Source organism: Pteropus vampyrus, unplaced genomic scaffold, assembly GCF_000151845.1.
Source record: "Pteropus vampyrus isolate Shadow unplaced genomic scaffold, Pvam_2.0 Scaffold67, whole genome shotgun sequence".
NCBI lineage: Eukaryota > Metazoa > Chordata > Mammalia > Chiroptera > Pteropodidae > Pteropus > Pteropus vampyrus.
In genome coordinates, this window is record NW_011888848.1 from 4,084,979 (window position 1) to 4,101,267 (window position 16,289).

Sequence of the window (16,289 nt, forward strand, 5' to 3'; positions counted from 1 at the left end):
TTTTTATTAGCCATGATCACATTGGTTTTGATGAAACATTATTTGTTGGTTCTAAAATACTAGCTTTTCATTTTTAGTTTTTGATTAGCGGGAAAAAAATGTGACCACAGTTATCTAAAACCTAAGGTAATATAAAATTGGAAGATACTCTTGAAAAAAATGTGATCATGATTATGACAGACTTACCTTTATAAATAAGTTTAATACAAGATGGTATTAAAATGAGTTTTTTACTTCCTACAGATAAGTCTTCCAAATCCATCTCTGAGTACTTTTCCCCTTTTCCCACACATATTTATCCCTACTCAGTTCCTATCTACTGCTGCTTTCCATTTCACCTCACAGAAACTGTGACCTATCAGAGGCAAATTCCCCTTCATTCAAGACATCTTCCTCATCTCCTGCCCACTCTCCCTCACCTTGCTGGAGTGAAACATGGTTCTCTTCAGGGCCTACTTCAGCTCCAGCTATCATTTATTTCTTTTACTTCCTGGAATCTAGCATAGCCTCCTAATAATGAGCAGGTGCTCAATCCATGATTGGTGATGATTTTAGATATTGCAGATGTTAAGCCTTATATTTGTTCTCTTGGATCAGAAATCAGCAAAATAGGGCCTGGGGCCAATCTGCTTCACATCCTGTTTTTGTATGACCTGCAAACTAAGAATGGATTATGCATTTTTATAGGATTTTTAAATTAAAACAAATCCAAAGAATGTGCCCTATAAAAACCCTATGTACTTGCAAAGCCTTTGACAGAATATTTACTATCTTGCCTTTAACAGAAAAATTTTCTGACACCTGCTCTAGACCATTAAACCAACACCTTCTTCTCTGTTTCTCAACAAAAACTTTTAGCGCCAGCCTCCTTGAATTACTTCCAGTATTGCTGACTATGTTCCCAAAGTCTTTTCTACCCTAGAATATAACATTAGTGCTTGTCTTCTATTTTTCATCTTAAGTCTCACTGGTCATCTTCTTGAACTATAACGATATCCATGTTGATGACACGTCAGGTTGATTAATTTATAGTTTCTTCGTTTGAACTCTCATATTCTTTATTTCTACTCTGAAGCATTTCTACATAGGCACGGCCATACTCTGGACTTTGTCAGTATGGAATATTGCCCTACCCTAAGACTGTATCCATTTCCTCCCCTTATCATAGATCCAATAATAAGGCCCCATGCATTTCACCCACTGTGATATGGAGTTCTAATGGACTCTTTTGCACTTTGAACTTTCTATAGTAGTTACTGTGATAATGACAATGCGTTTTTTCATTTGTACTTCTCACTGCAAGGTGACTCGGTACCTTGGCTCGTAAATGGCTTTTCGTTTAACTGATTATAACCTATCAGATATCTGACACTGAATTCTGAAATATTTTTGTTGGCAGCTAATTGTAGCTGGCAGTGCAGAGTTGCTGGTTTAGATTAGCACCAAGAATTTCCATGATTTTCATGGGCTTGTCAACACAGTTTTCCACTAATGTGCCAACCTGTTATGAGAGTACTATTTATGCCAAATAATTATGCAACAGCAGTTCATTCATGAAAACACTGTTATGCAGTATGACACCTGCAGAGAACATATTATCCTAACCAAATGCTATTAAATTCTAGCCCTCTACTCTTCAACAGGATATGCTGCTAGCCTGTCCTCAGCCCCACTCACCAATGTGCTGCCATTCTGCATGTTGTGCAAGTCTCTATGGGCATGAGCACAGAAGTCCAAACATGCAGTGACCCCTGAGAACGGACGGCCTTCCTTCAGACCCAGGCGGCATTCTGGTGCTCTGTGTTCATATTCAATCTGAAAAATAAAAGTGTGTGACCGGGGAGTTACAGAGGCGTTTGAAATTTTTATGCATATTTGATGAAAAAAATACAAGACCTATGTACTGAATAGATCAAAACGACACAGTATTTAGGCTATTTAGAACTTTTAGAAATGCTGCTTACTTTACATCCAAAACCCCGAATGATGAAATGACACAAAGCAAATACCTTGTCATGGTAAAGTTTTTATTTTACAGTGTTATCGAAGTATAACTGACATACATTAAATAGAATATATTTTAAATGTACTATTTGATGAATTTTGACATATGTATATATGAAACTATTGCACAATCAAAATAAAGTACATATCCATCACTCTGAAAAGTTTCCTCCTATCCCTTTATAATTCATGCCTCCCTTTTGTTTTTAGGCAACTACTGATCTGCTTCCTGTCACTATTGATAAGTTTTCATTTTCTAGAATTTTGTAAAAAGGGATTTATTTTTAGTTAATTTTTATACATGGTATGACATTAAGAGTGAAGGTTTATTTTTTTCTGTATGGCTATTCAAATGTTCAAACATCACTGGATGAAAAGATTATCCTTTCCCCTTTGAATTGCCTTTGTTGAAAATTAATTGACTATACATATTGGATTTATTTCTGGACTCTCTGTTCTGATCTTTTGGTACATAATGGTATGTTTCTGTGCGTGTATAACAATATCAACTGTCTTGATTACTAATAAATATAGATTTTTAGTAAATTTTGAAATCAAGGAGTATGAATCTTCAAATTATGCTCTTGTTTTAAAAAACTGTTTGACCATTCCAGGTCCTTTGCATTTCTATGTGTTTTAGCATCACCTTGTGAATTCCTTCAAAACGCCTGGTGATATTTCAGTAGGTCATGTATTGAATTCATTGATTAATTTGGGGACAATTAACATCTTAATAATACCGTCTTTGTGACTCATGAACATGGTCTTCTACAATTACTCTTAGCAATGTTTTGTAGTTTTCGGTGTACAAGGCTTGTACATTTTTGTAAAACGTATGCCTAAGAATTTGATATTTTTGATGCTATTTTAATTGCTATTGGTTTCCATTTCAATTTTTGTTTATTGTAGAATTAGAAAGTGAATTGATTTTTGTGTTTTGCAACTCTGCTAAACCATTTATTAGTTCTAGTAGTTTTTTTGGGGGAAGGAGGTGAGAGGGGAGATTCTCTGGGATTTTCTATGTATCCAAGCATGTAGTCTGCAAATAAGCAGTTTTATTCTTCCTATTCAATCTATATTCTTTTTACTTCTTTTCTTTGCCTATTGCACTGTCTAAAATTTTCAGTAGGATGTTAAATAGAAGCGGCGAGAGTGAAGTCCTTGTCTTGTTTCTTCTAATCTTAGGGGCAAAGTGTTCAGTTTTTCACCATTAAATATGACGTTAGCTTCAGGTTTGTTTGTTTGTTTGTTTGTTTGTTTTAATCTATGCCCTTTATCAGGCTGAGAAAGTTCCCTTTTATGGATGTTGAATTTTGTCAAATGTTTGTTTCCTATTTATTAAGATAATGGTATTTTCCCCGTTAGGTTGGTTATTATGATGAATGATAGTGATAGATTTTGAATGTTAAATGAACCAAGCATTCTTGAAATAAACTCCATTTGGTAGTGATGTATTATCCCTTTTATGTACTGTCAGATCTAATTTGCTATAATTTGTTAAGAATTTTCATATCAATATTTAGAAAGAACATTGGACTGTAGTTTCTTTTTCTTTAATGCTTTCGTCTGGTTCTAGGATAAGAATATTCCAGCCTCATAGAATGAGTTTGGATGTGTTTACTCCTTTACTATTTTCTAGAAGAGTTTCCTATTGAATTGTTATTATTTCTTCCTTAATTAATGGGTCAAATTTGGAAGGAAAATCATCTGGGCCTGGAGTTCTGTGGAAAGTTTTAACTACAAGTTCAATTTAACAGATATAGGACTATTCATGATATATTTTTTTCCTTACTAAACTTTGATAATTTGTCTTTTTCAAGGACTTTGCACATTTCAGCTAAGTTGTTGAATTTATTGACATAGAGTTTTAATAACACGTCTTTACCATTCTTTTAATGTCTATAAAATCTGTCTCATCTCTAATTCTTGATATTGGCAATTTATAGCTATGTTTTTTCTAACTGAATTGACTCAAAGTACCAACTTTTGATTTCACCGATTCATTCTCTCGTTCTCTGTATTTTATTTCATTAACTTGTTTTCTTTAGTTTTTCTTTCATTTTGCCTTTTAGGGCTAAAATTGCTCTCCTTTTTAAGTTTCTTAGGGTAAAAGCAGAGATTATTGATTTGAGACATATTTTTCTAATATCAGTGTTCAATGCTATAAATGTCTCTCTAAGCAAGGCTTTATAGCTTCATCCTACAAATTTCAATGTCATGTCTTAATTTTCATTCCATTTGAAATACTTCAAAATACTAATTTCCCTTGTAATTTTTTCTTTGATCCATAAGTCATTTTGAAATATGTTGCTCAGATACCTGGGGATTTTGTAGGTATCTTTCTGGTACGTACTTTTAATATAAGTTAATTGGCTTTAATTTAGTGAATGCCTGCTTTAAAGTTTATAGTGTATTCTTTAACTTATCACAATCTACATTCAAGTACTGCTCAATACAGAAAATAAGAACCTTATAACAGTATCTCCCCTTATCCACAATTTTGCCTTCCACTGTTTCAGTTACCCACAGTCAACCATGGTCCAAAACTATTAAATGGAAAATTCCAGAAATAAACAATTCATCAGTTTAAAATTGCACACCATTTTGAGTAGTATGATGAAATCTTGCACCAGTCTGCTCAGTCCTAGCTGGTGTGTGAATCATCCTTTTGTCCAGAATCTCCAGCTGTATGCATAACCCTACTTGCCCGTTAGTCTATTAGTAGTCATCTTGCTGTTAGATCAACTGTTGTGGTACCCAGTACTTGTTCAAGTAACACTTATTTTACTTAATAATGGCCCAAAATACAAGAGTAGTGATGCTGGCTATTTGGATATGCCAAAGGGAAGCTGTAATGCGCCCTTTAAGTGAAAAGGAGAGTACAGGGTAATAAGATATTTTGAGAGAGAGACTACATTCACATAACTTTTATTACAGTATATTGTTATAATTGTTCTATTGTTTATTATTGTTGTTAATCTCTTACTGTGTCTATTTATAATTAAACTTTATCATAGGTATGTATGTATAGAAAAAACATGTATATATAAAAACGTGTGTATATATGTATATACATACGTACATATATGTGTGTGTGTGTGTATATATATATATACATGTGTGTGTGTGTGTGTGTGTGTGTGTGTGTGTGTGTGTGTGTGTGTGTGTGTATGGGGTTCCATACTATCCACAGTTTCAGGCATCTTCTGGGGGTATCAGAATGGATCTTCCAGAGACAGGGTGGGGGAGGTAACTACTGTACTTCCAAACCCAAAGCCTCTTTGCTACTTCTACCTGTTATAAACCTCAAGTATACTGTTAACATATTTTTAGTTGGCAAATCATCTTTTAAAGAAAGTTTTAAAATAAGGAAAAAAAGTTTTTCCTCACATATCTACTACTCATATTTTTCATTCTTTTTGTCAATCCAGATTTCTATCTGGTATCATTTACTTTCTTACCAGAGGGCTTCTTTTAACATTTTTGATATGTTAGTCTGCTGGTGGTAAATTATTTTAGCTTTTGTCTGAAAAAAAAAAAAACAACTATTTTGCCTTTACTTCTGAGTTGTTTTCACTGGTTTTCTAGGTTGACAGTTTTTTTTCTTTTAGTACTTTAAAAATATTTCTCCTCTATCTTCTTTCTTGCATTTTTCTCTGACATGAAGTCTCCTGTGTTTATTATCATTTTCCTCATTATATGTAATGTCTTTTTTTCTCCATCTGCTTTTCACATTTTTCTCTTTATCACTGACTTTAAGCAACTTGATTTTAATGTACCTTTTAAATAGTTTTCTTCATGTCTCTTTCCCCCCACCCCCCTTTACTAGGGGCTTGCTGAGCTTCTGGGATTAATGAGCTTATAGTTTTAAACAAATCTCAAAAAATTTTAGCCATTATTTTTCCTGTTTTTTTTCTCTGTATTTCATATTGGAAGATTTCTATTGCTATGTATTCCAGTTCACTAATCTGCTAATTCCATCTAGTGTATTTTTTTTCAATCCAGACATCATATATTTTTCATCCCTAGAAGTTTAATGTCTTTTTGATATCTTCTTAGCTTTATCATGTTCATACCTTCCTCTGTTGTCTGAAACAAATTATATATATAATATATTATATATAATTTTAATGTCCTTGTCTACATATTCTTATCACATATCATTTCTGGAACTATTTCTATTGATTATCACCCCCCCGCCCCCGCCGCCATTATGGGTCATATTTTCTTGTTTCTTTGTATGTCTGGTAATTTTTGATGGGATGCTAGATATTATTAATTTTACCTTGTTGTTTTGGGGATTTTTTTAAGTCTTTGTTCTGGGATGCTGTTAAATTACTGGGAATCATTACTTGGAATCAGTCTGATCCTTTCCAGTTGTGATTTTTAAACATCTTTAGATGGGACCAGAATAGCCTAATTGACTCCTGCTACCAAGGTCATAAAATTCTGAATATGCTATTTGTCATCTTGTATGTTAGGAGGTCTTTTCCTTCTGAGTGGTATTAACAAAAACTATTCCAGGTCCTGTATGAAACTAAGGGAATGTTCTGCCTTCTCCTTTTGATAGTTTGTTCCACAGCCTTGGTAAGCTCTTCATATGCATGCACTGTTCAGCACTCAGCTGAAGACTCAAGCAGAACACTCTATAGGTCTCTGGAGAGATGTATATGATGCTCTCTCCTCCTTGGTACTCTGAGTAGTGAATTCTATCAGCTTACTTCCTCAAATTCTGAACTTTGTCTCCTTAATGCAGAGATAATCATGGGGTCTGTTCCTTCTCCCTAACCTGGAGCCTAATGTGCTCTTCAGGAAACAGGTTGGGGTAATCATAAGTTCACCTTTTTTATTTTTATTTTTATTTTCTCTGGTGTTACTGTGTTGTGTTTCTTCTTGTCCTGTGTATAAAGACAACTGTTTCATATATTTTGTGTGTGTTTTTTTTTTTTTAACGTGTAAAAGTAAATCCAGTCCCTGTTAATCCATGATGGCTAGAAGCTAAACTTACAACATGATAATGTTTTTGATGGCTTGAATATTATTTACCACTGGGTTCACATAGTATATTTGTATATTGAAACTTATAAGACTCTGGCCAAAGGAAAGTGAAGGTGCTTAATTACCACTCTGTTTCATAGCTGTGTGGTTTGTGACTGTTTAGTCTATGCTGTGGTATAGTTAGTGTCATTCTGTTCCTTGAATAAAAATGTATAGACAATCTAGTTGGTCATTAGACAGACATGCCATTTTATAAGAAATACCATGCAGGGGCTTGTGAAATGAATTATTGAAAATTCATCTCCATGTCTGGAAGACAATTCTAAATGCATGGCTTTCTAATGATATAAAGCTTCGCTGTTCAATATGGTAGCTGCTAGCCACATATGGTGATTTAAATTTAAACGAATTAAAATAAAAATAAAAATTTATTAACTCACCTGCATTAGCCACATATTAAGTAGTCAATAACCACATGTGGCTAGCAGCTTTGTACTCAACTTGTAGACAGAGAATGTTTCCATTGCCATAGAAAGTTCTCTTGGATAGCACAGGTCTAAGTCATTTTTACATATGATGAAAGCACATGATTTTGAGATACAAACCTGCTAATTCAGACCTAAAGTTTAATGGTAAGACAACTATAGAAAACACAGAGTGAATGTAAGCTCATTGGGTAGATATGAAGAAAGAATATTTAAATTGAGAAAACATATATTCTAATTCCATGGAGTTGACAGAAGAAATGCTATAAAGACCCAATGAAGTTTAACTTTACCAATAAAATTTTGACTAAGAAATCAAGGAATAAAGCAAGGAAGCACATTTAGTTGGAAGGAGGCAGATCGAATTGTAGGCTTTGACAGCATCCTTAACCTCAAAAGGTCTTCCCATATACTGTGTGGAAAGATCACATGGCTGGTTTTTTTTTTTTTTTTTTAAATCTCAAAACCATATTAAGGCATATAGATAAACATTATCAATAGTACCTACCATGCAATATAAAATACACCTTATTCATTCACAGCCATTAATTGATTTTTTATATAGACATTACATCTATTTTTTATGTATCAATATAGTATTTAAATTTTATTGTGGTAGGAGCACTTAACATGAGATCTACTCTTCTAACAAAATTAAGTGTACATTTATTATTGTTAGCTATAGGTATACATGTACGGCAGCTTTCTAGAGCTTATTCATTTTGTTTAACTGAAGCTTTATGCCATTGATTAGCACATCTACACATTTATCCATTTATAAATATTGAAACACATCTCAGAAGTTATGCCTAAAATAATTCTCATAGACATTCACATACATTTCTTAAAATCTAAGTTGTGACACAAAACGACTTATAAACAGACCATCATTATTAAATTTGCTTCCTTTGCTCCTATTAAAAAAAAAAAAAGAGTCAATGTTTAGGGAAAGTGTTAACATCCACAATGGAAACAAGAGTAGCTAAATCATTAATTAGGATTGGTCCCCTGTATCTGCTATGTAAACTAATCTAATCCCATTAGTCTTCAATGTTAAGTAAATGTTTGTCAATGTACTACTACCCTTCATGCTTCCCCTTACCCCTTTCTGCTGTGTGCTCTGCTCCATACCTTCTTATTATCTCTAGCTTTCCTCCATCTCAGTCTCCCGCTTTCCATTCAATCTTTTAACCTCTCCTACTCTATTGCTCTTACCCCTAGCACTGACTTCACTGGTTTCTCTTCCTCCACTCTCCCCTAAAATGTTGATATGTTCCAGAATCCCATCAGTATCATTAGCCCCTCCTCCTCTTTATAATCTCCACTCCGAAAAAATGGTATTTATGCCTATGTATTCACCTTGAACTATTTCCTGCATTTCTGATAACTCTCAAATCTACAGTGCTAGCCTGGATTGTCTCCCAATTTTCCATCTGTTATCCTAGAAGTACATCAAACCTAGCACATTCAAAGTGAAATTTGTCATCCTCTCCCCTCCCCTCAACTTTTCCTCACGGATTCTGATACTAGTTAATAGAGCAACCTGTCCAAGCCAGACATTTCGTGGATCCTCAAAATCTCTCTTTTTCCGATCCTCAAATCCGACTGGTCACTAAGTTCTATAAGTTCTACCTCAAAATATTTCACAGACTTACTTCCTTTTCTCCACCACTACTGCCATCTCTTTTAAGACCTTCACATCTCTTACCCAATGATTATAATAGCTTATTTCTTCTATAAGTTAATCATATACTAATCTAAGTTATATTTCATCTATTTGGCTAATTGAGTGCCCTTTTTAAATTAAATCACTTCACCCTCCCCTATCCCGAACATACAGTTAACACAGCCCAATGGTAGCCTTCTTACCTACAAGATAAAGTTCAAAGATCTTTATGTGGCCTCAAGGACATTTGTGACCTTACATCTCTACTTTCAAGGAGAACCTTCATTTCTTCAGAAATGTGTGCATACCTCTCTCCCAGCTGTTATAGCATTATTCTGCAGTTGCTATTTTACATATCTTTGTCTCTTCTAAAGGAATTCCTTATATGAAAACCTGTTAGAAACCAGACACTGTCTTTAGCAAGGCTCATCTTTATGTCCACGACGGCTAAACACAGTATCTCATTTGTAACAGGTTTCCATTTAATGCTTTTGTTGTTACTACTGAAACAGGAAAGATTTTATAGTCTTTTGTCTCCTTCATGAGCATTTCTGAACAAATCAGCTGGCCTTCTAAATAGGTACAGTCTAGAATACACATTAAATAGGAAAAAAAGCCCCTCTCCTAAAAAAAAAAAAAAGAAAAAAAATCTAGATCTAGCAAAATAATGGCATATCTGGACACGTGTGTACACTTGTTGTACACTCCTACAACTTTATATGTATAAACTTTCTGTAAAAACCATTATGAGGTGGTTAGAGCCTATAGTTTGGGTCACATAATTTTAATCAATCATCAAAGTCTGTTTGCAGAAACAAAAGTATTTGTATGAGAATAAGATTAGTAGATATTGCAAGCCTTAAAAACTCATATATACATATTTTAAAGGCCAAAGTACACTCTATGTATGGTGTAATTTTCATAGACCAGAAACAGAACACTGCTGTGGCTTCAACAATTGGAAAGAAAAAAAGTTAGAAAAATAAAGGAAAATCATTGTTTCAAAAATATTTTTGGAAGTAGGTAGGTAGGTCATCAATAATGAGTAAGTTGATGGTTCCAGTCATTGAAAATAATTATTTAAACTTACTTGATTATTATATGCATCAGGTGCAAGTTTCTTGTATGTTGGTGCCATAAGAGTAGACAGGTTTTGTAAATGAGACTCCAGTTTCTCTTCCTGTATAAAATGAATAATTCTATATATTAAATTCTAAATCCATTCTCTCTGTATATGAGAGAAGCTATCAGTTAGATTCTCTCCCCTACCCCCATATCTTGGATCCAAATAACTATATACTATCTTTCTTGTCAAATAATTAAAGCATGTTAACATGATTATTTCTAAGTGAAAGTATATATGTAATATATTACCTATTTTTGTATGTGTTATTAAACATCTATTTGGCAGATAGTTGGCATTTTAAAATATAAGCCTATACTGACAGTAGGGTTAGGAAAATGAAGCCATCTGGTCTTAAAGAGGTTATATTTTTCACTCCCTCTCCAATTAGCTGTCAAAGAAGATAGGCTATTGAAAGGATTTGTTTGGTTTAATTTGTCTATTTCTAATCATTATACTTTTAAACATCTACCAAAATAGCATTTCAAAACTTGAAATGCTTCCTACATATAACAACTAAAAATTACTAGACTAGACACTTCAAATACAGATAGAACTTTCAGAACTAGAATGTGATAAACATTAAGAACTTTGTAAAGTTCATTTGAAAGGAGGAATGTTCGGTTACTCTCTCTCTCTCCAATAAAGAACAGATTTTTCAAAGTAATATGCTTTTTAAAATTGTTGGTGATATTTAGTTGTTCCATTCATGCTTAGAAGTTCTCATTTCACATTGAGATTTCTCTAAAAATCTTAAGAGATGTAACCATCTGGCAGAGATGTACTTGTTTGCATTTTATAAAGTGAGAAGGTTTGAGTGGAGCCCTCCTGCATAACTGAGGGAGGATGTTACTAGTTATTCCCTGGATTTGGTTTACATCAAATAGTGGTGAAAAAGCTCTCCAGTGTGAAAAATAAAAGTGGCTGATGGAGTGCAAAACAGCTATTCTTCATTAGGCATATTAAATATTCATGTTTTTCTTATGAAAAGAGGACATCTAGCATATTTAAGTAATATTTAAGTAATTTTTAATATTTATTAAAATTATGATCCTATGAAAACGATTTATATCATGATTTCAAGAGTTTTTGCAGTTTATTAAATTTCCACTTATAGTCATAAATAATAAAGTTAATAAATTTTTCATTTAGAAGGACATATCACTATTGTAATATCCATAGCATACTGCATATTATAAGGTGCACAGTCACTAAAAATTTGATTATATCTAAATGCTAAATATACTGAGGTTTTGTGATTATTCAGTTAGTATACTCTAGAATGCATACTACCCCAAAGCTGTTAATTTGATACCAATCTGCAAGTTATATTTTGAGGAATATATATTCTTGAGAAAAGACAAAAAACTGACTTCAATGAGAAATCAGTGTTCATTTATTTCAATTATACTTTTATATTGAAAATCTAAATATATTTTAGTTACTTTAAACTATCAAATCTCATGATGTGAAAATGTTACCAAAGATGGTCTTTTCTGAATGTGGCAGTTATGAGTATGACTTCTATTATTCAGCTTCAAAGATGGAATTTTAAGGCTGAAGTGTTTACATTTAGATTTAATACTGAAATGACAGCTGTTTAAAACTCTGGATTTAACATAAAAGAGAAAGAATATAAAAGGCCATAAGTATGAACAGTTTATGTTGCTCAAATTTTATCTATTACTTTGGTATAATATGGTTATTATGCTAACTTAATAAATTGTTATAATGTGTCTACAGTTTAGCAAAATTTTTGTTCATCTCTGAGATGAAATTCTTTGTTAATGAGAGCTTAATGGAGTATGTCATATTGTTCATCTGTGCTCATCAATTTTCCATGAAAAATAAAGAGATTATATACATCAGGAAGTAAACAAACCTCTTTTGGGTCATCCCCAAGCAGCTTAAATTTTCTTGGTATCTTGCTTCTGGCAAACTTACATCCATTGTAGTACATGCTCCATGAACAACCAAAAGAAAAGGAGGCACCACAGGTCTCTGGGTCCAGCCCTTGACAGGCACAAGTTCTCCTGAGAAATCAAAAGACCAAGTTTATGGCTATGGATAGCATTATCTAGACTAACAATCTCATATTCTGGGTGTCTGCATGCAAAAATGAGTGCAAATTAGTTTTTAATAATGCTCAATCTAACTCTATATTAAGCTGTAACATAACCACATCAGAAAAGAACTATTTCAATTGACTTTAAAACACAATTTAAGCAAACTTTTTATTGTAGTATGATCCACAGAAGAGTACATAATTTTACAGCTTACAGATGCTAGCAAATGAAATACCCAAGTGAGTAATAACCAAACTAAACATATACCTGCACCCCAGAATCTCCTTAATTCTTCCTTCCAGGCATTGTCCCCGTAATAGTAACTTCTATCAGAAGAGATTAATTTTGCCTATTTTTGTTATAAATACACATATGTAGCTTTGACTATTTTATATATTTTACACTATATATAGGATACTATATACCTACTGAATATGTGTATGTATACATATATATGTGTGTATATATATATAGTTTTGCCTATTAGTATAAAAATACTATACTAAAAATACTAATATTAAATATATAGTATATATAGTATTAAAATAGGCAAAACCGTATACATACATACATACACACATATACATGCACACATATGTTTATGAAATTATATAGTATAAGCTTATTTTGTGTCTTGCTTCTTTTGTTCAGCATTATGTTTGGGATATCCATCCATATGGCTGCATGTTTTGCATTTTATTTGTGTATTTATTCACTGAGTACAGTTTTCCATCATATGAACATGCCACAAATTAATCATTCTATTACTGATGGGTATTTGAATTCTTTTTTGTTTTTGGCTAAAATGTAGTACTGTGACTTTATAGCCCAAGTCAAATATAACCTAAGAGCAGTAAAGAGGCAAGCAAAGAAGCCAAAAAACAAAAAAAGGTAAACAATCTACTAAGAAAACTACATCTAGCAGGTATTTTTTCAGCTTTATTGAGGTATAATTGATAAGTGAAATTGTGATAAAGTGTACAATATGATGATATATGTATACATTGTGAAAGGATTCCTCCATTGAGTTAACAGATCCATCAACTCACATATTTACTTTTTTTTTTTTTTTGGTGGAAAGAACATTTAAGTTCTTTCCTAGGCAATTTCAAATATATTCTACAATGTTATCAACTTTAGTCCCCATGTTATACATTAGATCCTCAGATCTTAACTCATTTTATAACTGAAAGATTATATCTTTTATCAACCTCTACCCTCAGCCTCTTGGCAACCACTTTTCTACTCTTTGTTTCTATGAGTTCAATTTTTTTGATTCCAAATATAAGTGATACTATGCAGTATTTGCCTTTCCCTGTCTGGCTTATTTCTCTTAGCATAATGCCCTTCAGGTTCATTGTGCAAACATCAGAATTTCCTTTTTTAAGGCTGAATAATCTCTCTCTTCCTCCCTCCCCCTTCCCCTACCCCCATGCATGCCTGAATGTGTATACACAAATACCACATTTTCTTTACCCATTATCTGTTGATAGGCACTTAGGTTGCATCCACACTTTGGTTATTGTGAATAATGCTGCAATGAACATGGGAATGCAGATATATCTTTGAAATAATGATTTCATTTCCTTTGGATCTATACCCAGAAGTGGAGTGCTGGATTATATAGCTGTTCTGTTTTCAGTTTTATAAGAAATCTCCATACTGTTTTCCACAGTGGCTGTACCAGTTTGTTTTCACCAAGAATGTACAGGGTACCCTTTTCTGCACATTCTTGCCAGCATTTGTTATTTCTTGTTTTTTGATAATAGATATCCTAACAAGTGTGAAGTAATCTCATTGTGGTTTTAATTTGCATTTCTCTGATTAGTGAATAAAAGCACTTTTTTATGTACCTATTGGCCCTTTGTATGTCTTCTATACAAAAATGTCTATTTAGGTTCTTTGCCCAATTAATTGTTCTTTCTGTTTGTTTTGTTTTGCCATTGAGTTCTATGAGTTCCTTGAATATTTCGGATATTAACCACTTATTGGAAATGTGGTTTGCAAATATTTTCTCCTATTCCATAGGTTGCCTTTTCATTTTGTTGATGGTTTCCTTTGTTGTACAGAAGCTTTTTAGTTTGATGTAGTCACACTTGTTTATTTTACTTCTGTTGCCTTAGCATTTGGTGTCAAATCCAAAAATCATTGTCAAGACCAATGTCAAGAAGTTTTTCAAAACAGGCTTCCCCAAGATGTGCTACTTTGGCATGTACATTATTTTGAAAGGCAACAGATTCTGTGAGCTTATAAAACACTTTTAAATTCCTTAAAGAATTTAAATGAGGGGCTTTGCCCATAATAAGTTATTCTCAGAAATAATTTTTATGACTTATCTATAGGGCAGGGCAAACTTCTAATTACTGAACATCTATCTGTTCACCTTATTGTCTGCCCGAAGGTGTCTTAACTCAGAATATTATATATACCTCATATTTCCTGTCTCTGGACCTCTCATGTATGTAAGGTTTCCAATACTTACAGATGTAATTAAACTTGGTTATTTTCTTTTGTTAATCTGTCTCATGTTGACTTAATTATTAGACTGGCTGCAAGAACCTAGAAGGGTAGAGGAAAGATTCTTCCTCCCCCAAACCTCTTATGCTTTCTTCTAAAAGTTTTACAGTTTCAGGTTATATGTTCAAGACTATGATTCATTTTCAGTTGATTTTTGCGTAATAATGAGAGGAGTCCAGTTTTATTCTTTTGCATGTGATATCCAGTTTTCCCATCACCATTTATTGAAGGTCCTATCCTTCCCCCATTGTATAGTCTTGGTTCCTTTGTCAAAATAAGTTGACCATATATTTATGGGTTTATTTCTGGGCTCTGTATTCTGTTCCATTCATCTATATGTCTGTTTCGATGCTAGTACCATACTATTTTGATTACTATAGCTTTGTAATATAGTTTGAATTCAGAAAGTATGATGACTCCAGCTTTGTTCTTCATTCTCAAGACTGTTTGTCTAATTTGGGTATTTTTGGTTCCATACAAATTTTAGGATTATTATTTTTTTTTATTACTATGAAAAATGCCATTGAAATTTCGCTGGAGATTGCACTGAATCTGTAGATTTCTTTAAACAGAATAGGCATTTTAACAATATTAATTTTTCGAATCCATGAACACAGAATATCTTTCCATTTACTTGTGTCTTCGTCAATGTCTTTTCATCAATATTTTATAGTTTTCAGTGTACAGATCTCTCACCTCCTTGGTGAATTTATTTCTATTTTATTTTCATATGCTATTATGAACAGGATTATTTTCTTAATTTCTTTTTGTGTCAGTTCATTGTTAGTGTATAGAAATACAACTGACTTTCGTATATTAATATTGCATCCTGACACTTTACTGAATTTGTTATAACAGTTTTTTGATGGAGTCTTTAGAATTTTCTACATCTATCATGTCATCTGCCAATAGTGATGGACTTACTTCTTTTTTTCTGATTTGGGTGTCTTTTATTTCCTGATTACCCTGGCTAGATTTCCAGTAGTATATTGAATAAAAGTGGTGAAAGTGGGCATTTTTGTCTTATTCTTGATTTCAGAGGAAAAGCTTGTAGCTTTTGATCACTGCCTATGATGTTAGCTGTGACCTCATATATGGCCTTTACTATGTTGAGGTACATTCTTTTTATAATCAGTTTTTTATCTTGAAAGGATGTTGAATTTTGTCACATGCTTTTCCTGCACCTATAAAAATGATCATATGATTTTTATACTTCATTTTGTTAATGTGGAGTATTGCAAAGATTGGGTATGTTGAGCTATTCTTGCATCCCTGGAATAAATCCCTCTTGATTATGGTATATGATCCTTTGAATATACTACTCAACTTGGTTTGCTAATATTTTGTTGAGGATTTTTGCATCTATGTTCATCAGGGATATTGGCTGGTAATTTTCTTTTTTTGTAATGTCTGTCATTTTGGTATCAGGG

At 32.9% G+C, this 16,289-nt stretch overlaps 1 protein-coding gene across 2 annotated transcripts in view; it reads right to left on the bottom strand.

Annotated features, from left to right (window-relative positions):
* TET2 (tet methylcytosine dioxygenase 2) overlaps positions 1-16,289 on the bottom strand; it is a 120,923-nt gene that overhangs the window by 8,287 nt on the left and 96,347 nt on the right. The window contains exons 7-9 of one of the 2 annotated variants that reach the window (XM_023531376.1): positions 12,159-12,309; positions 10,244-10,333; positions 1,678-1,815 (exon numbers count right to left, since the gene is read on the bottom strand). In XM_023531376.1, the coding sequence (XP_023387144.1) occupies positions 1,678-1,815; positions 10,244-10,333; positions 12,159-12,309 (379 nt within the window). Of the gene's footprint in view, positions 1-1,677; positions 1,816-10,243; positions 10,334-12,158; positions 12,310-16,289 lie in introns of those variants that run through there. The other variant, XR_002780718.1, reaches the window with a different exon arrangement.